This window comes from Miscanthus floridulus, chromosome 17, assembly GCF_019320115.1.
Source record: "Miscanthus floridulus cultivar M001 chromosome 17, ASM1932011v1, whole genome shotgun sequence".
NCBI classification, from domain to species: domain Eukaryota; kingdom Viridiplantae; phylum Streptophyta; class Magnoliopsida; order Poales; family Poaceae; genus Miscanthus; species Miscanthus floridulus.
This window is the reverse complement of record NC_089596.1, coordinates 83,605,110-83,632,217: the sequence shown is the minus strand read 5'-3', so window position 1 is coordinate 83,632,217 and position 27,108 is coordinate 83,605,110. Positions and strand designations below refer to the sequence as shown.

Genomic DNA, 27,108 nt, shown 5'->3' with positions numbered 1-27,108 from the left:
CCGGACGCAAAAGTAGAGATGAACAAGGATGATAGATCAATTAAGCAATTGGTTTGAGCAAAAATATTTGGCTACACAAAAAGTGTGTTGACACAAATCTTGGTCTCAGCCCTGGAGTGCTAGAGCACATGGATTGCCACTGGATCGAGACGACGCAATCCTGCAAAAATTGGCCTAGCTGGTTTCAGGAATTGGTCTGAATAGTTTCCTGGTTTTGTCTAGAAAAATGGGTAACACACTTGCGGTGGTGGAAAATGGTTAGGTTTACGAGCAAACCAGCAAATGATAACTATTGTGCTTGTGTGACGAGAAACGGGTAAACTAGCAAAGGAACCATTCAAACTCTCTTCCAGGATGGACCCCATTAGGCGTGGATGTCGGCGAGTTTAGCGCTTGATAACAAGCAAACTCGGCTAGTTATGGCTTGACTCGTTATAGCTTGTTGGGATAACGAGTTGACTCGACTCGGCTCGGCTCGTAAAACTCTAGTTCGGCTCAATTTGGCTCGTTTGCAATGGCTCGCAAGCCAGCTCACTAACAGCTACAAGTTATGCAGAAATCGATAGTTGCTAATTTGTTGTATGCACACAGAAGACAGATAAATAAGTGCAATGGATAGCGTACATCAATTCTATACTATAATCTCATACATATAACATAAAATCAAGCCTAACTATTACTCCCTCCGTTCCAATTTAAGGTAGTACGTTTTGCATTTCTAGATACATAACTTTTATTATGTATCTAGATATATTGTATATCTAGGTGTATGGCAAAAGTGTACCTAGGAAAAGCCAAAACGACCTATAATTTGGAATAGAGAGTGGTGCTAGTTTAGGTTGTTGGACTATGAAGTTGGCTCATTTAGCTCACGAGCTAGCTCATTAACTTAACAAGCTAAAATGCTAGCTCAGGCTCATTAAGAAAAGTAAACAACCTGAGCCGAGCGAGTTAGTGAGCTATGACTTTTTACTTTTTCGTCCAGCCTTAAGCGAGTTGCCCTAAGTTGTTCGACAAGCATAGAACACCACTCTTAGTCGTCATATCAAGAGATGAACAACAAATAGAGGTTAAAAAAGTTGGATAAAGGAAAAAACATATTGAAAACGGCTATGACCCTTTATGTGTACATGGTGGGGTGATCTTATCACCTTAAGAGTCGAAACCACTTACAAATCGTGTCAAAATATATTATAAACTCGGATTTATTTGCCGGGTCAGTTTTGGAGACCAACTTAGTCGGTTTTCTACGGGTGGATCTTCCTGCAAGCGTAATTTTTGCTCATCCTAATTCTAAATTAGATGTTCTATATATGCATTTTGACTATCTCGTCAGAAGAACCTACAATGGTAAAACATGTTTTGTGATTTGACAAAGTTTCTAGACTAGCCCATATTAACTTTTTGGGACAATTTTGATTGTCAACACATGTTGTTTTTCACGTCAAATTTGGCGAGCAACAAATAGTCCAAATCTAAGCTCGTCCCAAACTGAAAGCTTCCGATAATTAATTCTCATGGTGCCCTATGGGAATCGATAACAATAAGTCCTGTTTGAATGGATACATATACATAATGTTTAGAAACTATAGAGGAACACAAGATTCAATTAAGCGAGATTCTGAACTTGACAATTTTGCCTCTCCCATTAGTAGATTTAGTGAAAGCATTCATAGCACAACCGAAATAAGCTTCACTCAGAAATATATGAGCATCTTCATGTTGCTTTACAAAATTTTACCCTTGTATCATTAACCCATCGTCCATTATTATTAATTAATACAATCTCAACATATATTATTCTAAATTCAGAGAAATACATCTTGTCCATGCTGCAAATTCAATTATTCCATTAATTTTAATATTAATACAATCCCAACATATATTATTCTAAATTGAGCAATACAATTTGTTCATGCTGAACATTATTATGTCATCTAATAAGTGGCCAATGTTTTTGGTCCCCTACTTTTCTATTATTTTTGTTCGACACATTTGCGAATAATTTTATTATTCATTCATCGCTTGGAGCGATGGTCGTCCCAAACCTAAAAGATATACTAGGTTTGCCCGCATGTTGTAACGGGAGCCCAAAAGAATACTAACATAATAAGATAATAAGCATTGTATTATCATTTGTGTCCATACAATTATTAATTTGCTTCACACCATCTAACCAAGATAACGACAGTCATAGTCTCACATGCACCAAGCAAAGTAACAAGTCTATGGTTAATAAACCAAGCAAAATAACAAAGAGAGGTGTAAGTACCACATCAATCCACCTTTCCTCTCATATCCCACCAGTCACCTTTCCTTAGATCTGGCAACACCATATTATACGTGGCAACAAAAAAAAATCAGATTGTATGAGATAGAAAGGTAGTACATCCAGTTGCACCAACAAATATTGTGTTTTTTCTAGTAAGTAACGAAAAATTGCAAGCCATGGGCGTAAACATATATCTAAATTCTCTAATAGAGATCTTTTGCATTGCGTTAGGTTTCTAGTATGAAAGCACATGATTCCGATATACAGACAAACACCACTAAAAATGAAAAATGAAATTGGTAAAATGACCCCTATTTAGTACAAACCGGTCTTAGTACGACACCCAAGCAAAGCCAAAGCCAAAGCCATGTTCTTTCGCCCTGTGGCTCGTCCGGCCGTCCGGCACTACCTGATCCGGTCTCACGCCGCGCACTCACCGTGTCCGCGGCGGCGAGGCGCACCAGCGGTAAGCACTGTCGCTTCTGAGCCTGCTCCACCAGAGCATCCACCACCGATGCTCCCGACGCAGGGCCCCGCCGGTTGATGCCATCGCGGACTCGATCGGTTATCCGATCTACAGTCGTGGCACCGAGGCAACTGTTGTCTAGCGATTGCCTGATGATCCCCTAGATCGGTAACAACAGCTCAGGCGACGACGACGTGTACTACTCATTGTCGGCCTCCCTCCCGCGTTTCTATGACGACAGCACCACGCCAACGCCGCCGTGGCATGCCAGCTTGGTCTGCGCGGAGCTGACCACGCCGCCCCACCTAGCGGCGGCGAGGTTACCAGCTCTGGCGGGCATGGCCGCAGCGGAGCATGTGCCTCTCCGTCGTCGCTTTTTCTGCGATGGTTGCTGCTCTGCTTTGGCTTCACGACTGCGGCGCTGCTAGCAACGAGCAGCGGCCGCGAGTGCCTCGACATGACCACGGGACATCGGTGTCATGAGGCTCAGCCACAGGGACAGGAGTTTTTTTTTTTTTTATAAAAAAAATTATGATTTAAAGAGATGGGCAAAGGTTAACTGCCGACTGTGAAGATCTCCAAGATCTGGACGCATAGGTGGACCGCCGAGCAGCTCGAGCTGCATCTGTTATTTATTTATCGCCTTGATGTATTGTATTTGATTTTGGAGAAAGGCAAGGATTCATAGGATATACGGAAAAATAGGGGCGATGCTTGTATCTTGTCGGATTTCGTAAGAGAGTCCATCACTGAGACATGAGAAGCAGAGTCACTTTTCTTTTTGCACGTGTTCTGTCCAAAGAAAAAAAAACGGACTGGTCTTACCGGACGTACGATGAAAAAAATATAACTGAAAAAATAAAATCGACAAAAATAGAATTGTTCGGGCCTCTCTACACGTACGAGGATGGGTCTCTCCAGAAGTACGACAGGAAAAGTAATAATACGTAACACAACATAAAAAGAAAATAAAAAGATTAAAATATAGGTTTCCTATGTGGCTGGACTCTTTTGCTTGCCCTTAGTCCGGTCTCCAACAGCTCATACAAAGGACGACGCAAACCCAAAATAGGTTATATACAGTGTTTTAGCTAAAGAAAACCGGCTCCAACAGAAGACGCAAATATAGCATGCATTTTGGGTATGAGGCCAACCAGGACGCTTATTTGCGTCGTCTTTCTCCAAGACGCAAAGTCTTCGGCGCCCGTAGTGGTGGGCCCGTAGGAGGCGTCGGGGTGGAGCAGTGGTGGGTGCAAGGCGAGACCGCGGCGGGGCGGGGCCGGCTCGGCGAGGCGAGCTCGCCGTGGAAGCACCTACGGAGACACCGGCCTTGGTTGCCTCGCTGGATCTGGGACCGCTCCCCCGCCGCCGGTGGTGAGCAGCGTCGCGTGGGGGCGGAGGTGCTCGCGTAGCGCTCGCCGGATCTTGCAGGGAGGGAGGGAGGCCGTGCAGGGGAGGGAGGGAGCCGGCGAGGCGGGCCCGACGACGACGACGATGGCGGCGAGGCGGGGAGGGAGGCGAGCGACGCTCATCGGATCTCGCAGGGAGGGAGGGAGGCCATGCAGAGGAGGGAGCTCGTCGGCGAGGCGAGCCCGACAACGACGACGACAACGGCGAGGTGGGGAGGGAGGTGGGAGGAGCTCGGCGGGGAGGGAGGCGGGCGGCGCTCACCGGATCTCGCAGGGAGGGAGGGAGGCCGTGCAGGGGAGGGAGCTCGCCGGCGAGGCGGGCCCGACGACGACGACGACGGTGGCGGCGAGGCGGGGAGGGAGGCGGGCGGAGCTCGCCGGGGAGGGAGGTGGGCGGCGCTCGCCGGATCTCGCAGGGAGGGAGGGGGGGAGGCCGTGCAGGGGAGGGAGCTCGCCAGCGATGCGGGCCCGACGACGACGGTGAGGCGGGGAGGGAGGCGGGCTATTGGAGAAGGAAGGTTTTGGGTCGGTGACCTATTTATTGTGCAGAACCTAAATCCTAGAATGGGTCGCTGATTTAGGTACCGGCTGTTGGAGATAGTCTTACCCCGTTATGCTCGTGCACACATGTTGCCAAAAGGAAAAAAACAAATAATTAACAAATCTAAGTTGCTTCCTTTTAACACCAGCAAATTAATAACGTGAGTTCCATTCGTACAGGACATATGGGGCTTAAGTTTCCAAAACAAACACAAAAGGAATCCGATCAATATATCTTATATTTGGATTAGGCCTCCTACTTATATTCTTGCTATTTTAAGATCTCATACATATGTCATATATATATAAAACATGAGAGCTATAGACAGATGTAAAGAGAGGCAATTTTCACGTTCACAAAATTTGTTAGGGGACGATGGACGAAAAAAATGGTCAAAAATTTTGTCTCTTTATTATTAGGTATAGAATAACCACATGATTTTTTTTATGGAACACAACTTGATTGAGTATTACTGTAGGCCTGTAGCTAAGAGTTACATCCACCTGCATACTCTCAGCACCTCTAGGGGCATTCCGAATCTGAGCAGCACATTTGCCTCCTATACCCACCCCTTCGCACAGATGGATTGGTCGTAAGTTTCTGGTGGGAAGCTGCAGCCAGGTCGATATCTAGAAGCCAAAGGCACAATTTCAATGGTATGATCATCTATGTAATAGAACCGAAGAATCTTCGAGAATAAGCATCTCACTGCACTATAGGTTGTCGAGAAAACAAAAAAAATGCTTACAATGCAGAAGTGCACTTGATTTGCAGGGGTAGATCAGCCTGTTTCTCTGAAGGCTTCTCTTTCTTTTTTTTGAAGCAGGTGGGCTTCTCTTTCTAGCATCCCTTGTAAGAACTGTGAGGGGAACTCTGTGTTCGGCTGTTAAGCTATGATCCTGTATATAAACTCTCTTTTCTGCTCAATTAAAAGGCAGAGCTCCTGCCGTTCCATTAAAAAAAACCCAACTTTTTCGCCTCTTGCCAAAAGGGTATTGCCAATGAAAAAAAATGAGAAACAACTCTTTTCATGTTTTCCATTAAAGCCAATTAACCTAACAACATGAGTCATGGTTGAAAGCAGATATGACCCATTGTTATTGCTCCTTGCGATACCAAAACACCCTACACGCTAATCTGCCTAGTGAGATGCCAGCGCCTAGACAAGCTTGAATTTACTCACAACATTCAAAAGAATATACCTTGTCAAATACCTTGGCAGCATCGTTTGCATCATGCTCAGTAAGATTCAGGGCACTGCATAGCATCATATTAATTGGTGACATCATTTTCATCAATTGATATAAATGGGCCAAGACTATGATCTTCCCTTAACCTGGATAGTGCTGCTTTGTCATTTGAATCACTTCTATTTACTCTCATGAACCGCCATGGCCTTCTACACCATGTGCCTGCATGAAAGTTTAAAAAAGGACAAGTTCAGTAGAATCTCCATAGAAGATACTGCACACATTTCTTGAGTTATGTTGTACAGTTTGCTGGGTGCACACATTACTTGAGTTATGTTGAAGAAAGGCAACAGTTTGTTCAGGTTCAGTATTTTAGCATGGAATTTCAGAAATAGTAGACAGTACAGTTCAGTTCCATGAAAGCAATCATACCTTCTTTTCTAGAGATCAGCGATGTCAGGCCTTGTTTTGTTCACCTAGCAATAGCATAGCAGCAAAATGCTATTCGGATGTAGTGCATTTTAGATTCACAATACTTGCTCGAATCTAATTTCTTGTTGAATATTCTATGCATGGTTACGAGCACTGTGCAGCAGTAATTTTTGCATCAGGGTGTAGATTTTGCCTGGCAATAAAGATTTTAGCGAAAAATTATTGAATAACACTTTTGTGTCATGTAGAGACGAGGTGTTGTCATCTTGAATTTAGGCCATGTTTAGTTCCCTCAAAATCCAGAATTTGGCACTATGCAAAAAGAAGATTCCCCGTCACATCAAATTTGCGGTACATGCATGGAGTACTAAATGTTGACAAAATCAAAAACTAATTACACAGTTTAGTTGTACTTTACGAGACGAACGTTTTGAGCCTAATTAGTCAACGATTGGACAATTATTACCAAATAAAAACAAAACGCTACAGTAGCTACAGTGTACCGACTGAATTCGGCGGCGCCGATTCAGTGGCCATCTAAACACGGCCTTATAGCATCTGCATTTGTACAGGAAGCCATTTTTGTCATTTGCTGTTATAACATACATCTATAAAATTAATGGATGCAACTATTAAAATATTAATTGTGAAATGTGAGAAATCGAATAGTGAGATGACCCATGGAGAAGAATACCTGATCACAGAACATTACATTAGCAACAACACCTAAATTTTAAACAATCTTCCTACTCCCTCACCCAACGGCTATGGCAATAAAGCATCTAGGTATCCCAAAAGAAGACACAGGATTGACCGCAAAGTGGCAGGGGCATCATTTCTTCTGGGCAGCAGCCTTGGTCACCTTGGCACCAGTCGGGTACTCGGGTCCTTCTCCACGCTCTTGATGACTCCAACAGCTACCGTCTGCCTCATGTCACGGACAGCAAAACGACCCAGAGGAGGATACTCAGAGAAGGTCTCAACCACCATGGGCTTGGTGGGAATCATCTTCACCATACCAGAGTCACCGTTCTTCAGGAACTTGGGCTCCTTCTCAAGCTCCTTGCCAGACCGCCTGTCGATCTTGGTAATGAGCTCAGCAAACTTGACAGCGATGTGGGAGGTGTGACAGTCCAGCACTGGGGCATAGCCGTTGCCGATCTGCCCAGGGTGATTCATGATGATGACCTGGGACGTGAAGCTGGCAGCCTCCTTGGCAGGGTCATCCTTGGAGTTGGAGGCCACATACCCACGCTTGAGATCCTTCACAGCCACGTTCTTCACGTTGAAGCCAACATTGTCACCAGGAAGGGCCTCCTGGAGAGCCTCGTCGTGCATCTCAACAGACTTCACCTCAGTGGTCAGGCCAGTTGGACCGAAGGTGACAACCATCCCAGGCTTGATGACACCAGTCTCCACACGACCAACCGGGACAGTTCCAATACCACCAATCTTGTAAACATCCTGGAGGGGCAGATGCAGAGGCTTGTCCGAAGGCCTCTTGGGCTCGGTGATCTGGTCAAGAGCCTCAAGCAGGGTTGGGACCTTGTACCAGTCAAGGTTGGTGGACCTCTCAATCATGTTGTCACCATCAAAACCAGAGATTGGGACAAAAGCAATCTTGTCAGGGTTGTATCCAACCTTCTTGATGTAGGATGAGACTTCCTTAACAATCTCATCGTAACGGGCCTTGGAGTACTTGGGAGTGGTCGCATCCATCTAAAAATACAACAGCAACAGAAAATATCATTAACATTAGCTTGATTCTCCAGAGCAAGGGCATTGTATTAAGCTTGGAACAGAACACTATCATTAGCTTAATAGTACAGATCACATAAAAAGCAAAGCAAAATGAATCCATGCGAGAAAATATCAATCAAAATTAACTGGTACACCACTCTTTTTTTCAGGAATAAACTTGTTACAGTTACATCGCAGCAGCAACTGCTAACAATAAACACATAAATAGGTAGATCACCACATATCATAATTCACAAATGTAACAAACATACAAAGTCCAGGTTGTAACAAATACAAAGCACATACCAAAGTACAGAGCTCACAAGGTATATGTCAATGCATCCTAATATTAAACTGTAACAGCAGCACATTTAGTAACCATACCAAACAAATGAAGACAAATAAATGCTGCTACACTTGTACATGCATTCCTTATGCACTACTACTGTTCCAATAACTTCAAAAAATAACTCAAAACAATTGAATGTGAAACTTATATTAAAATTATTGAGGAAATCTTTCAGATAAGTAAATTAACTACTAAACATGAAAGAAACAGAAGGTTAATGAAAGCTCAAGCCATTAATTGACTTGGCAAATTCTGTATAACTCAAAACCTATTATATTAGCATCGAACTCTACAGTTCACATACTATTAATTGACTCAAAACCTATTAATTGACTTGGCCATTAATAGAGTTTTAACTAATGAAGAGTGAAACAGAAATTCCTGATAACATACCTTGTTGCAGCAGCAAATCATCTGCTTCACTCCAAGGGTGAAAGCAAGGAGAGCATGCTCATGGGTCTGGCCATCCTTAGAGATACCAGCCTCGAAACCACCAGTGGTGGAGTCAATGATAAGGACAGCACAGTCAGCCTGGGAGGTACCAGTGATCATGTTCTTGATGAAGTCACGGTGTCCAGGGGCATCAATGACAGTGCAGTAGTACTTGGTGGTCTCGAACTTCCACAGAGCGATATCAATGGTGATACCTCTCTCACGCTCAGCCTTGAGCTTGTCAAGCACCCACGCGTACTTGAAGGACCGCTTGTTCATTTCAGCGGCCTCCTTCTCGAACCTCTCGATCACACGCTTGTCAATGCCTCCAAGCTTGTAGATCAGGTGGCCGGTGGTGGTCGACTTGCCAGAGTTGATGTGGCCAATGACCACAATGTTGACGTGACTCTTCTTCTAACCCATGGCTGCAGCATAAAACAAATCAATAGTAGGAAACAAAGTATGGGATAAATCAGGCAGGAAACAGCATATGTTGCTGTTTCAAAGTGAAATAAAACAGATAATATATACAGATCGAAAAGGGAAAGTGGATGCTGCACACGAAGGAACATTAAGGAACAACAAAACTACCGGCACACAAAAACCATAGAGAGCACCTGGCCATCCCTCCACTTCTAAATTCACCAATTCTTAGGCACAGACAGAACTAAACCACCGAGGTTTTAGTACACTGGACCAACAGAACAACAATGCAGACACGCAGCAGCAGCAACAGTACAAATCAGTTGCAATCGAGCAATAAGCATATCAGACTCAAGACTATCAGCTATTAAATATTCTACTGCATGGACTAGCACATTTCATCACACAAAAACATCATAAAAATAAAAAAAGAAAGTGTTACTAGGCTTTAATATTTGCATTAGAAAATTGCTAATGTGTTACTGGGTAGCACATGCACCTTTGGCCTTCAAGGACGCCAGCGCCCTACTCCTGACAGCACGGGCAAACAGGATCTCCTTGTAGATATTCAAGCATGTCCCCTTATGGAGCTTACGTTCATACTTGTGTGCTTGATCCACCAATGTACTTTTCATATCTTCCGACAACATCTGAAACAAAACGATGGTTTCTCACATTGCACACGGTGACAGTTTTTAGTAAATGCACAGCCGTAAGCTTATTGTACATCTGGATAGCATTACTAATTACCTCATTAGAAGTGCCAGTTTCGATTTCATCGTTAGGGTAAGATAGTAATTTAAGGGCAGCAGCAAGTTTTTGTAGATCCCAATTCTGACAATCAATACCAGACACCTCCTTCAGATATTCACCACCACGGTGCAAAAACTCAGCAAACCTATTCACGTGGTAGTCAGACTCGTACACAGCAGTTGCTATAGTGATAAGATCTTCATCGACCTGCACATATGGAGTGGACTCAAAGTAATGATACAAGAAAACAGAAAGCACCGATCTGAGATATGGGAAAAGAAGAAATGAGCTCACCATCTCTGGCTCCACCTTGAAGCCATAGTTACTCAGGATCAATTGCATTCCTTTACTCATATGGCGACGGTCCTCCGTAGTCAGCTCACATGTTTCAGTGGGCACTAAACACTTCATTATGTGCTTCAGGCCCCACATCAATTCCATCACGGGTTCATCAAACAGGCAGTGTATTTTCTGAAAAATCCACGAGAAATATGACAAAGACACAAGACTTTCAGACATAAGTAAACAAGCGAAGCACATACTCACCAATTTTGCTTCAATGATCGTTTTGTAGTCACTGTTCCCAACAGCAAGTTTCTGCCCACTGCTATAATGCGACCTGATCATCTTAACAAGCTTGTAACTGAGACCAGTTTCAAGGTTGATGGCAACAGACTTGTCCTTAAATATTTGAAAATCTAGCAGGCAGACAACCTAATAAATAAATAAATAAACAAACAGATATGAGTATGGTAACTGGGAGGTTTCAATCACGATACGAGGGAAGGACACTTCAGTAGATGTAGCATCACATGTAAGTCCTCAATCCTCATACATCGAATTATTGTAGCACAATTCAAAACAATGTAAGTCTTTGAAAACAAAATGCAGTGTTCTGTGGTAGAACCAATCATCCAAACGCATCTACAAGCCAGAAATAGGTGCATAGCAATACCATCACAGGTTACACCCCATGCCAAATGTGCATGCATGTGATATGCATGATTGCGTCACACAACATGCTCTAAACAACATGGGGAAAAAATATGTTTTGAACTGTTAAATTAGTAAACAACAAACAAGCTCGTTCATTATTCCCTTTAATCAATGAACAGAAGAGCATAAATAGGAATTAGGACATGCAGGACATAAGGGCTACTGACAGAGTTTCCCCTTTCATTATTCCCTTTAATCAATGAATAGAAGAACATAAATAGGAATTAGGACATGCAAGACATAAGGGCTACTGACAGAGTTTCTCCTTTGCGTCGTAAACTGTACCCATGTGTCCTGCAGAAGTTTGAGAAAAACCAGGAAAATTAGATCAATGATAAAGACGACGACGACAACAACAACAACATAGCCTGTCAGTCCCAAGCAAGTTGGGGTAGGCTAGATCAATGATAAAACAATAGAAAGAAAGTGCATTGGTAAAACAATTAACAAATCAAAGTACCTTCAAGGCTCCACAGCGAAAGAGATTGACGCCATTATATTTCAGCAGTGCAAAGCCAGAGGGCGTCTCAAACAGCACCAAGATGACCCCACCATGCCCTAACCAGTTTGCTGGGAACAGAGAAATCAAACGAAATCAGGCAAGCAAGAATAATTAAAGCTTTAATTCAGCCGTGGATCAGAGGCTGGATGCCTTCAATCCTGCCAGATCCGCGGCAGCAGCCTGACCACTGCATCCCCGTCGCTCACGCTACCAGCAAACCCCTCCTGACCACGGGCAGCTCTGGGGACGCCCCCGTCGGGGGCGGCCCCGGCCACCGACCCTCCACGAATTTAAGCCCGGCCTACTTCCGAAACCTTGCAAATGGAAGGGAACGGGGATTTTCGGGTCTGTGGAATCGAACCAAAATTAGTTTCGTATAAGCACATAATCGAACTCGCTTAGAATCTCTGTACTATGTGGGGAATGCAAGTTCTACGCTAGGGTAAGGCTATGCTCTAGGGTTTCATTTCTTATCCTCCTTCCGGAGTGGATGGATTGAGAGAGGAGTATGGAGAGACACCTATGTCAGCGCACGAAGATTCCGGGGGAGGAGGAGGAGGAAAGGATGGCGGAGAAGCGGGATGACCGCCACCGTGCTTCCCTGCTGCCGGTCGCCGAGATTTGTTTTTTCTTGTCATGAGTCCGAGATCTATATTTCGAGAGTTGAAGAAGAGGCTTTGCGGGCGCGATGGAACTTTTATAAAGGGTGATGGGATTTTAGGAGACCCTCCTATATGAAACCCGAATGCCCAGTAGCAAACTGGCACTCGGCCCATTAGGGCCAGAAAACGCGGGCGCGGTGGCACCGGTCGGCCAACAAGCCCAGCAAGCGAAGCGAGACAGCCCGCGACACATCTCTCAGACCAGCAAATGAAGCAGCCCAATAAACGAAGCTCAGCACTCCTATTGTTGAACTTTTTGTGAATACCCGAAGAATTTGATCTTGCCAGGCAGCCTACACCCCCAAATGAGAGCAGGCCCGGCCAAAACAGCATCCCCATCACGGAGGATCCATCTGTTCCCGCCGAAATGTTTTGGTCCTTGGGCCTAGACGCCACAAGTGGCCATGCACTATCATCCATTCACATGGACACCCAAAACGTCAAACTGCCTTGAAATGGTCTGTTCAAAGTTCAAACCTCCTAATTGAAGATTTTGCAGTCATCGGATATATTGTCTCAAATTTCACACAGGTACAACTTGAAGGTCCGTGCAAGTGACATTTTTAAATTGCGAATAGAATGGAGTGAGACGGTCACCTACCATAGACAAGACTTCCGACAGCTCTGTTATTTCACACCATGCTTTGCCAGTAATAATAGGATGACGCGAAGGTGGTGATGCACCATATAATCAAGCATGCATTCCTCCAGCACTGAATTGTTATAATTCTCTTTCCCTGACCATCTGTAAGGGTATACTGAATTACTTATCCCCTTGAACAATGTGATCACAGATATATCCAGGACACGAGTAAACACTAAACAGAGGAGATGCCTAAATTAAGATTTCTGGCAAGTTATTCTACAACTCATCTGCCTTTTTCATGGAAAAAGTTGAGCTTGCTGTCGTGCAATGAACAGATCGAGATGTATTGCTGCTAAGGGCCACTACATTCTGACTGAACCAAGTCATTCTACTGCAGTGTTCTGAATATGTGTCCAAGCAAAGCCCCAACCCCTTTCGAAAAAGAAAAAAATCCCAACAAAACAAAAACCTCCTCAAGACTTCTTCATAAATAAGACAAATAAAAGCTAAACTGCAAGGGCCAATAGACCCAAACTTCTCCAGAGTTGCCCAAAATGAGACTTCTGCAAAGCACCATCCACCAACTTCCTAGTTCGTTAAAATACCTCTATCATTTGGTCTTCATGGGACCTGAATCAAATATATTAGTTAGTGTTTGAATAACATGAAGAGAACAAACGGTATATAAAAAAAACAATATACTGCATTCAGCAAAAGCACGAGCAGACAGGAAACTATAATAGTCCACCTAGCCCTCTGATTCATAAAAATGGAAAGATGGAATGCTAATGTTTTATCCATGACTTCATTTAACAGAAGATTACACCTAGATCCTTGTTATGAAATAGCAATACTTGTTTGATATGTACTCCGTAGGTGATAATATCTTAGGAGTTAGGACAAAGGGATGGTAGTGGCTCATCATGAGTACAAGGCAAGCATCCTTTAAGCTCTTACACCTTAGTGTGTTTTATAGGCAGATTTCTAGTTTGCACTTAATTATGTCTGACGATTAATTATATACGCTGCAAACAGAAATACTAGCATCTCTTTGTGTTTTTTAGAGCAATGTACTTGGTATGCTTACATTGAATAAATTTCTTGATCCCAGCAAATAGCAGAAAGATCACTTATGAAGAAACAAGAATCTTTTAATGATTTGCTCATAATATTATAGGAGGCAATGAACCATAATAAATTAATTATGACAAGACCAAACATTTTTAAGGCTCCCATACTTAGTTACTCCCTCCTTACTTAGTTACTCCCTCCTGTCATAAATGCTTCATGTTTTGGACAAAATATGGTCATGCTTTTGAAGAAAGTTGACTACAAATAAATTTTAAATAAATTTATTTTTTTTGCAAACAAAACCATATTTGTAGATTTGTCTTGAGAAATGTGACGCCCATTCCAAATTACAGTTCATTTTGGCTTTATCCTAAGTCAAACTTCTCTCAGTTTGACCAAGTTTTTAGAAAAATATATTAACACCTACAAGTTCACATCAGTGCACCATCAAGACATATTTCATTGAAAATTTAATGAAACTAATTTAATATCGTAGTCTTCTAGATGTTAATGTATTTTTTCTATAAACTTCGAAGTTTGACTTAAGTCTAAAGTGAACTATTATTTGGAATAGAGGGGGGTGCTTCAATAATCTCATAAATGCCTTAAAATTTTAAATACATTCTGTCGGGTTCATAAACCCGGGGTCCCTCGGGGACTGGCTTCCACGCCAGCGCTCGGCCCAGGAGGACGGCCTTTTTTCTTCTAGGCCGGCCCGAGAGTCTAAATTCAACAGACCGGGGCACTCGCTTCAGGCCCTGACCGCCTTCGGCCCATCTTTCAGACCGGAGCACTAGCTCAGGCTCAGGCCAACTCCGAACGGCCTCTCCGACCGGAGTGTTAGCGTCAGGCCCCGGTCGCCTACGCACGATCTCCACTCGGAAAACCTGACCCGAGGACCGCCTCTGACTCCGACCCCGTGTCTCCGACCGGGGTTCGTAGAAAACCCTGCCCATCGCTATTCTCCGACTGGCGCACCAGAGCGGACTGGGGCCATCCGACCAGGGACGCCCGCTCGGATGGAACCAGAAGACGTACGAAGGAAGGCAAAACGAGGCTCGCAAGTCAAACCATGGCACCAGGGACCATACCCTGTGGCACAGTACTTTACAACCGTCCTGCCACGAACAGTATTATGGGCGCCAACATTTACCTCTACAGTATTGTAGGCGCCGGTCAAAACACCCGTACGGTGAGACCCCCCATGTGCCTCTGGGCATCAACAGTATTGTGGGCGCCGGAATTCACCGTACCAGGTGAATGTGGTAAAGCCATGCCTCCAGTCGGCGAAGACAGCATTTTTGCAGGTACCGACGTCCTCCAATCCTGAAGAAAGCAGCTCAACCTCCCACATGTACCTAACATTCTACAGTGACATCAACAGTACTGCGGGCGCCCACCATTATCCCATCCCCATCGGCGTGGGCAGCAAGGCTTAGAAACGTCCGTACTCACTCTCCCCCTCACTTGTAAAGCCATCCCCTTCTTCTATAAAAGGGGATGTGCTCCCTCCAACCACAGGCAGTTCACCCAAGTCGACTTCTTCAAGTTCAGGTTCATTAGATCAATAGCTCGCAACCTCTCAAGCACATGCTAGGACACTTCGTTCATAGCATTGCTCCTGTCGATCTCGGCCCTTCCGACCGGACCGACCGGACACCCCATCTCTCTCTCTCGTTTGTAACCCCACTACAGACTTCGAGCACCTGGGCTCGGGAATAAAGTCACCGACCAACCCACACTGGACGTAGGGCACGTTGCCTGAACCAGTATAAATCCCGTGTCATTGAGTGCTAGGCCACCTCCGATCACAACGTGCAGCAAAACTACAAATATTTACTAGTTGGTCACTTTCTGTACCGACAGTTGGCGCCGTCCGTGGGGAAGACGCTGTACGTTCAACATTTTTTTGGTAATCAGATGGCCCATTTCTCCGCCACCCCCGCCGTGGTGGGCTCGGGCGATACGATTCGCTTTGGCTCGATGGATTTTCCCACACTCTCGCCCGCCGGGATGCGGGTTCCACCCGTCTTCAAGCCTTCCCAGGCCTTCCGCTTCGGAAGCCTGGACTTCGTCGCCGACCGACTCGGCGTACTCCACCTCCACGAGGAGGCGCACGTTCCGGCACCCGTCGAAGGGGCGCCCTCCATCGACTCCGGGACGCGCGACATCGACGGCGCGGCATCTGTGGTTCTATCCGAGCAAACTCTCTGCTCAAACCTCGCTATAAGTAATACGCGTACTGCTACTTAGTCTTCATTTACTATCCCCAATCGAGCACCCGGAGAGACTGTGTCGTCCACGCCGCAAACACCGCACAATCGGTTCCCCTACGGCCTCGCGTCCTCTGCGGATACGTACGCCCGAGGACTCCGAAGGGTGCTGGCGCCTTTCGCCCTCACGTCCGAATTTGTGGGAATGGCAGGCCATGCTCCTGCCACTTCCCACGAACCCTTGGATGGTGAGGGCGTGAGCAACGATTCCAGCGTCGGCGACGTGGCACCACGCCACTGTCCGTCCCGGGAGTGCGCCATGGAGGACGCTCCGGGACAGCCGTCGGTCGTTGTGGACTCTGCACAGACTCACACCCCTCCGAACCCGCGTGCGGAGGCCCTCGCGTCCGCTCAAGCGCACGCCGAGGAATTGCGACAACGACAGCAGAACCAGCCATCGCCTGCGCCGGCTCAGTCGGCCCAGCGCGTCGCACCCCACGCACATGGCCTGGCGGGTGGCGCTCGGGGCCACGCCCATCAGGTCCAATGCGATATCGTGAATGAGGGAAACGATGTCCCACAATTCGCCCGGGCTGGCCAGAATATCGCTGCTGCAGCGATGCTTCTACGCGGTGTTCCCGAACCCGTTGACCCTCAGGAGCGGGCAGTCTACCGGAACCTCTAAGTTTTAGTAGAAGCCACCGCCGTCCAATAGGCGGAAAGCTCTGCGTCACGACTCCGACGCACACCCTCTCTCCCCACCAGGGGAACGGGGACGCGCCAGACGGATCTCTCCGTTCGCTCGCCGCTACAGCCGCCAGCACCGGCTCGGAGTGCGGTAGTCGCGCCACGGTCCGATCGGGTGCCTGCTCCGCACCTACCATCGGTACACGAGCGGCCCGATCCGCACCAGGACGCCCGTAGCGCCATTGGCGACCGGCATCGGTCCTAACATAATAATGATATCCACCATACGGCGGTAGGTGCCACGAATCCTAGCCAAACCATCGAGGGAACCGGCGAAACGTGCCCTAGGCGCAGTCGCCGGCCAGATGATCGAAGCCCTAGCCCCGAGGGCCCAGGGCCTCGGGCCTTCAGCCGGCGCATCCGAAAAGCGCCGTTCCCGCAGCGTTTCTGGCCGCCCACCAACATCACCAAATACACTGGGGAGACAAACCCAGGCATTTGGCTCGAAGACTTCCGGCTCGCCTGTCGGGCCGGAGGAGTGGATGATGACTTCTTCATCATTCAATATCTTCCCATTTGTGTGGGGGAACATGTCCGGGCGTGGCTCGAATTCCTTCCGCACGACAGCATCTGCGACTGGGCGGACCTCCAGAGGGTCTTCGTCGGGAATTTCTAGGGGACATACGTCCGATCGGGGAACTCCTGGGACCTCAAGAGCTGTCAGCAAGAGCCCAGCAAGTCCCTACGGGATTACATCCGTAGGTTCTCCCAATGATGCAACTCCCTCCTTGACGTCGTCGACGCAGATGTCATCAGCGCGTTCCTCTCCGGGACGAACTGTGAGTCCCTTATCCACAAGCTTGGCTGCTTGAAACCCCTTACCACCCGCGACCTGCTTGATGTAGCCACCAACCACGCCTCCGACAAAGAGGCGGTTGGAGCGGTCTTGAGCGGAGGCCGGGACAAGGTCAAAGCCAAACGCACGGACCCGGACGAGGGCCCCTCCACGCAGAGGGGCAAGAAAAATAAAAAGGATCGACGTCAGTCGGACAGCACCCCGCTGGTCGCCGCGACCGATCGCACAATCAAGCAGCCCCATCAGGGACTGCCTGACCACTTCAACAAACTCATGGACGGTCCATGCCCCAACCACGCCTACCCTATCAAACACCTCTACAAGGAGTGTGAGCTCCTCAAGCGTTTCCTCCGACAGGCCGGCGGGCCGAAGGAGGGAGACGACAAAGAAGCAGCACCCAAGAAGGGAGGTACGGCAGGCAAAGACGCGGATGACTTCCCCGACGCTAACGAATGTATCATGATATTTGGTGGATCCGACGCCGTTTGGACCAAGCGACAGCATAAGGTTCGCTATCGAGAGGCATGCGGCGCCGAGTCGGCCATCCCCTCCTTCCTCAGCTGGTCAGAGTCTCCGATCACCTACGATCAGAGGGACCATCCCTCCCACGTCGCAAGACTAGGACGCTATCCGCTCATCGTCGACCCCATCGTCTGCAAGAAGCGGCTTACGAAGGTGCTGATGGACGGCGGCAGTGGCATCAACATCCTGTACATCGACACCCTTGATGCCATGCACATCCCTCGATCAGAACTCCGCCCGACGGGCTCCCCCTTCCATGGGGTAATCCTGGGAGCGCAGGCATACCCGCTCGGGCAGATCGATCTGCCCGTCACATTCGGTAGCCAAGCCAACTTCCGCTCGGAGGTCCTCACCTTCGAGGTGGTGGACTTTCCAGGGTCCTACCACGCCATCTTGTGGCGGCCATGCTACGCGAGATTCATGGCAATCCCCAACTACACCTACCTCAAGTTGAAGATGCCAGGACCAAACGGCGTCATCACTGTGAGCAGCGTGTTCTCGCATGCCCTCACATGCGACCGTGAACACTACGAGCTCGCCACTGCAGTCGTCAACTCGTCCGAACTCCCGTGGCTCGGGGAGTCATCAACTCCGGCAGCCCCGGACTGTAACCAACCAACTTCCTCATCGGCCTTCCGCCCGCTCAAAGAAACCAAGACGGTGGGAATTGATCCCACCAACCCAACCAAAATAGTTCGGATCGGGACCCAGTTCCCGGCCAAATAGGAATGCGAGCTCATCGACTTCTGTGGGGGTATTAACCCCTATACCCTTACGGCTAGGCTTGGGCCGGCCCAGTCCAGGGGGTCCGGTCCACTAGAAGATGACGCGTGGCTCGGCCAATCTACTCGGAGTCCCGCGCAAGGAGTAAAGACAGACTTGGAGATCAAGCAAGATCCTGGTCGATTAGAATAGGAATCCTTATCAGGCCACCTATGGCAATTGTAACTGGTTAGGATTAGTTTTCAGATCTATAACCCTGCCCCCCAGACTATATAAGGTGGGCAGGGGACCCCTCTGAAAAACATCTCTTATTGACATACAGCAATACAATCAGACGCATGACGTAGGTATTACGCCTTCACGGCGGCCAAACCTAGATAAAACCTCGTGTCTATCTTGCGTCACCATCTTGTTTGTAGCTTGCGCATCTGTCTGTCGATAATCTACTACCTTGGGCATACCCCTAGGTAGACTACCGACCATATTTCATCGATAGTGGTGCGCCAGGTAGGGGTGTGCATACTGCTCTCCAGGCGAACAAGATGGTCATCATCCCTGGTTCCATGGCTATGCCGAACGGCCTCACGTTCACCATCGGCCAGATCACCTGGACCACTGGCTCCGACAACTTCATCCCATGACCACGGAGGAGGCGCAGATTCAATCTGCGTCGACCACTGCTTCACCTGCATCGGTTACGGCTCAGACCACGGTGGATCTGGCTCAGACCACGGTGGATCTGGCTCCGGCCACGCCAGCATCGTCTTCAGCCACACCGACAACCTGTCGTCCGCTTCCTCACTACAAAGGGAGGCAGATCGATAACACCGACCTGCTCGACTCCATCGATCGGGTCGGCACCAAACTTGCTAAAACCCTAGCTCTGGTAAGTTCGATTCAAAGTCAACCTAATGAGCAGGTAACCACTACCCACAATAGATCTACCCGACCAGCTCGGGCCAGCCATCCTGCACGACTCGGTACGGATCTCGTGGTCACATCTACTCCTAAAGGGTGCTCCTGTTCATCGCCGGCCAGCCCCCGCGACGGGTCTCCAGGCTCTCCGAGTACTGAAGCCTCGATGGAGAACTACCAGGCCCAGCCCTACGGCCTGCGCAACTTCGTCAACATGGTCCGGATTGAGGATTATCAAGAAGGATCGGTCCACACAGTTCAAGAAGGTGGCTCAAGCTCCTCGTCCGGCATCGCATCTAATGCCTCCATCCACACCGAGCTCCAGCATCATGACGATGAAGGCGTTGAATATGATCTGGATATCCCAGACCACAGCCCCGAGGTTCCCACGATTCCCATCCTTCCCACCAAGGCTGAGGAGACTTGATCAATGTTGTCAGTAATGACGAACCACCGGTAGTTGGCGAAACAGAACAAGAAAGGCTAGCACTGCGAAGCACTGCAATATTGACCGGTTTAATCAGCCGACAAATCGAAGCCGAGGCAGAAGAGGAGGCCCGACGCATAAGGGTCCAGCCACGTGACCTTAACAATGCCTTTCGATAGGGTGGGGGACAAGCAGGTCTTCAGGACTCCAAGCACCAACGTAGCTGTTGCTATGGCGACAATGTAGCGACTACCCAATACCCCGGAAACCCAGGCAGTTCATGATGATATACAAGCTTACCTGACGGCTGCTATGGCTTAGACCGCAGAGATTGTAAATCAAGCCCAGGCTCCATCCGTCTCAGTCGAATCAAGCCATAGCCGCCAGTACTCAAGTTGCTCACAGCCACCCAACCAATGTGGCTCACGCAACAACGACCCATCAGACAACCGTCAAGGCGAAAACGATGGCCATGATGGTGGTCGGAACGACAACCGCCCTGACTACCGGGACGACAACCGCCGAGACAACCACGATGATCGCCGTGATAACCGCGGTAGTAGGGTTAACCAGGGTGGCAACCAAGATCGCCGTGATGGCAATAACGATCTCCGCCATTACCTCGGACAACGCGATTTGCGCGATCGCATTAACCAAAGAGCCAACGATCGTGCATCCCACGAAAGCTATCGCCATATGGAATATGATACTACCCATGGCCCTCTGGGTTTGAAGCAGTTTACTCCACACCTTTGCCAAGTCATATGGCCCAAGAACTTCAAGCTCGAAAAACTTCAGAAGTACGACGGCAAGGAGAATCCCGAATTATGGGTCATGCTCTACGAAACCGCATGCAGATCAGCCATGGCTGACGAGCACGTCATGTCTAATTACTTCCCAGTCGCCGTCGGCCACGTAGGCCACCAATGGCTGGTCAGCTTGTCGGTGAACTACTTTGATTCTTGGCAAGAGCTCAAGCAAGCATTCATCGACAACTTCATTGCTACTTGCGAGCAACCCTGACAACAAATATGATCTGCAGCGGATTCGAGATCACAAAGATGAGCCACTGCATGAGTACGTCCGACGCTTTTCGGAGATGCGCATCAAGGTCCCGTCAATCTCCGACAACGAGGCAATCGAGGCTTTCATCACTGGTCTCCGCTTCCACGATGCCCTAAGGGACAAGCTCCTCTGCAAGAGACCTAAATTAGTCACAACGCTCCTAGCCACTGCCAAAAAATATGCGGATGCTGATGATGCTAAAAAGATAATTATCGAAGAAGCAGCAAGGGTTCCACGCTCCGACCACCCTCCACACCACGACGACTACCGCGACAACCGTGGTCAGAATGACAATTTTGATCGCCGCAACCAGCGCAACGATTCCCGCGACCACCGCGACCAGCGTAATCAGCGGCGTAATCGCCGTGACGATTACAGGGGCAAGCGTGCTCGGGAAGACGACGGCGAGGTCAACACCGTTAAAAAAGGTGGCGGACGTCGCAACTACGAAGAAGACTATGCCAAAGCATTGAAAGGACCCTGCCAGCTCCATCCCAAGTCAAACCATACCATGGAGAATTGCCGCGTCCTCAAATCTATCTACACGCACCAATAGGCTCCGGATACATCCGACAAGCCTAACGACGCAGGGGAGCAGCGTAACGAGGACAACGACGATGAAGACACAGATCCCCATCACAAGTACGTCAAGCCAACCGATCACGTCGACACCATCATTGGAGGCAAAGTGTCCATCGAGACCAAACGAGAACGCAAGTTGCTCGCCCGCGCTTGCTTGAACGTGGCCAACGCTGACAACCTCATCGCCGATCTGCGGCTTCCCTCCTTGGTCTCACCGCGAGATCTCCTTTAGCAGAAAGGACCAATGGGCCGCTATACCTGAGCCAGGGCGTTTTCCCCTGGTTCTCGATTCGTGTATCAACAAGGCTCAGTTCGACAGAGTGCTGGTTGACGGCGGCAGCTCCATCGATATACTGTTCAAGAACAGTTTGCCAGCTCTGAAGATAACCAGGCTGATCTCAAGCCATATGAGGCACAGTTCTGGGGTGTTCTCCCCTGGACAGAGCTCTACACCTCTCGGGCAGATCACGCTACCTGTGCAATTTGGTACCCTAGACCACTTCGCACTGACTACGTCAACTTCGTGGTCGCTGACTTCGAAGGCACCTACCATGCTATCCTTGGTCGACCAGCGCTCACCAAGTTCATGGCCATACCTCACTATAGGTATTTGGTGCTCAAGATGCCTACTGAGAAGGGGGTTCTAACTCTTAGGGGCAACGTGTACGCAGCTTACACCTACGAGGATGACAGCTTCAAAATAGCAGAGGCTCACGACCTCTCTATTCTCATGGCTGAGACCATGCTCGACGCCAAGAAGACGCCAGTCCGACCACCTAGAGATCCTAGAGCTCAGAGGCCCCACGCAAGAACGTCAAGTCCAAAGAGCACAAAGCGATCCAGCTGGTCGACGGTGATCCCAGCAAAATGGCCCTTATCGGGGCCAACCTAGATCCTAAATAGGAAGACGCGCTCGTCAGGTTCTTGAGGAGCAACGTGAGTGTGTTCGCATGGAAACCCGCTGACATGCCTGGTGTACCTTAGAACTTGATCGAGCACTCCTTAAATGTCGACGGCAAGGCCAAACCTATCAAGCAGAAGCTACGACGGTTCGCTCGCGACAAAAAGGAGGCTATTAGGGTAGAAGTTACATGGCTTTTGGCAGCCAGATTTATCAAAGAAGTGTATCATCCGGAGTGGTTAGCCAACCCAGGTTCTTGTACGCAAAAAGAATAATGAATGGAGAATGTGCGTTGATTACACTGATCTCAACAAACACTGCCCTAAAGACCCCTTCGGCTTACCTCGCATAGACGAGGTCGTAGATTCAACTGCCGGTTGCGAGTTGCTGTCCTTTCTCGATTGCTACTCTAGGTTATCACCAGATCGCTCTCAAAAAGGACGACCAGATCAAGACATCATTCATCACACCTTTCGGTGCCTACTGCTACACGACCATGTCGTTTAGGGCTTAAGAACGCCGGGGCTACCTACCAACGCGCCATACAGGCCTGCCTCAAAGATGAGATAAAAGACGACCTCGTCGAGGCTTATGTTGATGATGTAGTTGTCAAAACCAAGGAAGCATATACCCTTGTTGACAACCTAGAACGCACCTTTGCAGCCCTTAACACATTCCAATGAAATTAAACCCAAAGAAGTGCATCTTTGGTGTTCCTTCTGGTATACTGCTTGGCAACGTCCGTCAGTCACGACGGCATACGCCCTAACCCGGAGAAAGTCAAAGCTGTCTTGGACATGAAGCCGCCCAAAAAGGTGAAGGATGTTCAGAAGCTTACCGGATGCATGGCTGCCCTAAGTCAGTTTCATATCAAAATTAGGCAAAAAAGGACTATCATTTTTCAAGATGCTCAAAGCAACCGATAAGTTTGAGTGGTTGGAGGAGGCAGACGCTGCTTTTACACAGCTGAAGTAGTTCCTTACATCACCTCCGGTCCTCACTGCTCCCAGAGAAGACAAAACCCTCCTGCTTTACATTGCGGCAACTAATTGGGTGGTCTCCACTGCCATGGTGGTCGAGCACGATGAGCCCGGCCACGTCTATAAGGTACAGCGACCAATCTATTTCATCAGTGAGGTACTCAATGAATCCAAGACCAGGTACCCACAGATTCAGAAACTGATCTATGCCATACTGATAACATCCCGAAAGTTGAAACATTACTTCGATGGATATCATGTGGTGGTCATGACCGAGTACCCTCTGGGAGACATCATTCGCAACAAGGATGCGAACGGGTGCATCATCAAATGGGCAATGGAGCTATGCCCTTTCTCCTTGGAATTTGCAAGCCATACTACAATCAAGTCTCAGGCACTTATCGATTTCATCATCGAGTGGACAGACTTAAGCACACCTGCCTCTCAGGGGCCCGACGAGTATTGGAAGATGTACTTCGACGGCTCTCTCAACATCGAATGGCGCAGGAGCAGGAGTCCTCTTCATGTCACCATCCAAGGAGCAAGCTCCGATACGTCCTCAGGATTTATTTCCCGGCGTCTAATAACACCACCGAATACGAAGCATGCTTACATGGTCTGCGCATTGCGGTCGAGCTCAGTGTCAAACGTCTCTATGTCTACGGAGACTCAGCTCTGGTCATCAACTAACTCAATAAGGACTGGGATACGACCAGCGAAAAGATGGATGCATACTACAAAGCGATCAGAAAGCTGGAAGGTAAGTTCTATGGCATCGAGTACACACATGTGGTCTGGGACAAAAATCAAGCAGTGGATGCGCTGTCAAAGTTAGGATCATCCTGAGCCAAAGTCCCACATGGCGTATTTGTTCAAGACCTGCTCACGCCTTCCATCAAAGAAGAAGATCCTGCGGTCGACAAGCCTCCAGACCAGCTATTGGTGGCTATGGTTCTGGCGTTTAACACCACCGAACCACCTCCGACCACTAAGGAGCCTGACTGGAGAGTACCTTTCATCAAGTACCTGACAGATGGTAGCAGTTACACCGATCGGACAGAAAACGAGCGCTTGATGTGTCGCAGTAAGCAGTATCTACTCGTCGATGGCAAATTGTGGCGCAAGAACGCGAAGGAGGAAATCTTGATGAAGTGTATAACCCAGGAGGATGGTGAACGTCTCCTAGACCAAATCCACTCTAGCTCCTATGGCAACCACGCGGCCTCGAGAACACTGGTTGGCAAGGCTTTCCGAGCAGGGTTCTATTGGCCGTCAGCCGTAGCCGATGCAGAGAAGCTAGTCCGCCATTGTGAAGGTTGTCAGTTCTTCGCCAAGAGGATCCACGTACGGGCACATGAGATTTAGACGATACCAGCCTCTTGGCCCTTCGCATGCTAGGGACTGGATATGATCAGGCCTTTCAAACCGGCCCCTGGGAAATTTACATGCGTCTTCGTGTTGATCGACAAATTTTCTAAGTGGATAGAGTACATGCCCCTGGTCCAGGCATCTTCAGAAAAGGCTATCACATTCATTGACCAGGTCATCCACCGCTTCGGCATACCTAATAGCATCATCACTGATCTGGGTACTCAGTTCACCAGGAACGCTTTTTGGAACTTCTACGATGAAAGGAGCATAGTAGTAAAATACGTCTCGGTGGCGCATCCTAGAGCTAATGGACAAGTCGAGCGGGCAAATGGTATGATCTTGGGCGCACTTAAGAAGAGGATGTACAGAGAAAATGACAAAGCTCTCGGAAGATGGCTCAAAGAGTTACCAGCCGTGGTCTAGGGTCTCAGAACCCAGCCCAGTCGCAATACCGGCGTATCACCATACTTTATGGTTTATGGCGCTGAGGCAGTGCTCCCAGCAGATATAGCTTTCAGATCAGCACGGGTAGAAAATGTCAACGAAGACAAGGCCAATGAAGTACGAGAGCTAGAAGTGAATAGTGCAGAAGAGAAGCGGCTCGATTCTTGTGTATGTACAGCCAAATACCTCACTGTTTTGCGTAGGTACTACAACAAGAACGTCAAGGAGCGGTTCTTCGTGGTTGGGGACCTGGTCCTGAAGTGGAAGACGAATCAGGCTGGTGTCCACAAACTCGCAACCCCATGGGAAGGGCCCTTCATGATCAAGGAGGTTACACGCCCAACGTCTTACAGGTTAGCTCATCTGGACGGTACAGACGTACCTAATTCATGGCACATCGACAAGCTTAGGCGTTTCTATGCCTAACTACTAAGATATGTACTCCTCTTGTACTTTTGATTTAATTCAATAAAGCTATTATGATTTCTCCGACCACTCTAATGTGTCACTTCGAAGTCTATTGTTATTCTAACTCAACCCATTAAAACCGACCACCATTCCTTCTCGGGTTTTTGGAGCAGGCCCTGTCTCCGGTTCCTCCCAACGCGTGCATGGGATCCGCTCTCTACGCTACGGGTGATCGGCAGGTCTCCTTTGGTTTGACTTGTGTGTGTCTACATGTGCACGAGCTACGCACCTCACACTCCGACCACAAGACAAACCAGGGCCATACAAACCTTTTAGGATGACGTGTCGACTAAACTGGTACAACTAAATAGAACGCTAACATGTTCTCACTTAGTTACACCAACACGATATCTAAGCTTAAATATGTTTTCTACAAAACAAACAAGCTTATGCTGATATACAGTTACGTTACTACAAGCTTGCCTGAAAAGGTCCAAGTTTACAATAACACAACTACATCTTCTACAACTATAGCCTACACTAATGGCTGGTTGGGGGATGCGGCACCTGCTGCTCGCTGGGCCTGACATCGTGCAAGGGTCTCAGGGACTCTGGCATTGATCGAGCTAAAGAAGATGGCCCCGCCGAGGCCTGGCTGGTTGAGACCGCAGGCTTCGCCGGTTGGCTTAAAAATGACAGCGCTTCCAGCTAACTTGTTGATGGCGTTCCCTGTACAGGTGCTGTCCCGCCTCCACATAGGTTAATGTCGCCAATTATTTTCGCTGACAAGTCCAGCTGGGTCATCCGTAGCTCCTCAGCCTTGTCTGGATCTACCTCCTTCGGGTATCCAGCTTCCAGGCGCTTGAGATTGATCAAGGGGTAGTGAGCACGTACCATGCTTAGCACATGTGCGCCTGTGTACTCACCCGCCTCCTTCACGAACTCCTAGAACCATTCTCATGCCTTTTGGCATCTATCGATCAATCCCAGCTGCAGCGTCCTTGGCACGTCCTCTGTTAGCGCTGGATCGATGAGGTTAAGGACCGGCAAAATGCCCGTTGCCACCTCCTGGCACCGGCTTTTCCAGGTGTCACGATCCTTGGTGAGCTCTAGGCACTACGCCTGCCAGTCGTCATGGTCTTTTATCACGGCCTCCAGATGCTTCTTCGCATTGATTTTTATAACTGCAA

General features: G+C 48.3%; 1 protein-coding gene and 1 pseudogene across 1 annotated transcript; both read right to left on the bottom strand.

Annotated features, from left to right (window-relative positions):
* Positions 1-6,930: 6,930 nt before the first annotated feature.
* Positions 6,931-9,254, bottom strand: LOC136517184 (elongation factor 1-alpha-like; annotated as a pseudogene).
* A 479-nt stretch (positions 9,255-9,733) lies between these two features.
* Positions 9,734-11,698, bottom strand: LOC136515886 (probable nucleolar protein 5-2). The gene is made up of 7 exons (XM_066509350.1): positions 11,656-11,698; positions 11,464-11,573; positions 11,289-11,297; positions 10,554-10,721; positions 10,302-10,478; positions 10,005-10,214; positions 9,734-9,904 (listed from the first exon to the last, which is right to left on the bottom strand). The coding sequence occupies exons 1-7, from the start codon at positions 11,696-11,698 to the stop codon at positions 9,734-9,736; spliced, it is 888 nt and encodes a 295-aa protein (XP_066365447.1).
* Positions 11,699-27,108: the final 15,410 nt, after the last annotated feature.

What these genes read in the sequence shown, in the direction of transcription:
- LOC136515886 (XM_066509350.1), bottom strand. Translation starts at nt 11,698, where the DNA reads ATGCAGTGGTCAGGCTGCTGCCGCGGATCTGGCAGGATTGAAG. An exon ending in CGGATCTGGCAGGATTGAAG is followed by an intron (nt 11,574 to 11,655) that starts GCATCCAGCCTC and finishes CTCTGTTCCCAG; the next exon opens with CAAACTGGTTAGGGCATGGT. An exon ending in AAACTGGCACTTCTAATGAG is followed by an intron (nt 9,905 to 10,004) that starts GTAATTAGTAAT and finishes GTTTTGTTTCAG; the next exon opens with ATGTTGTCGGAAGATATGAA.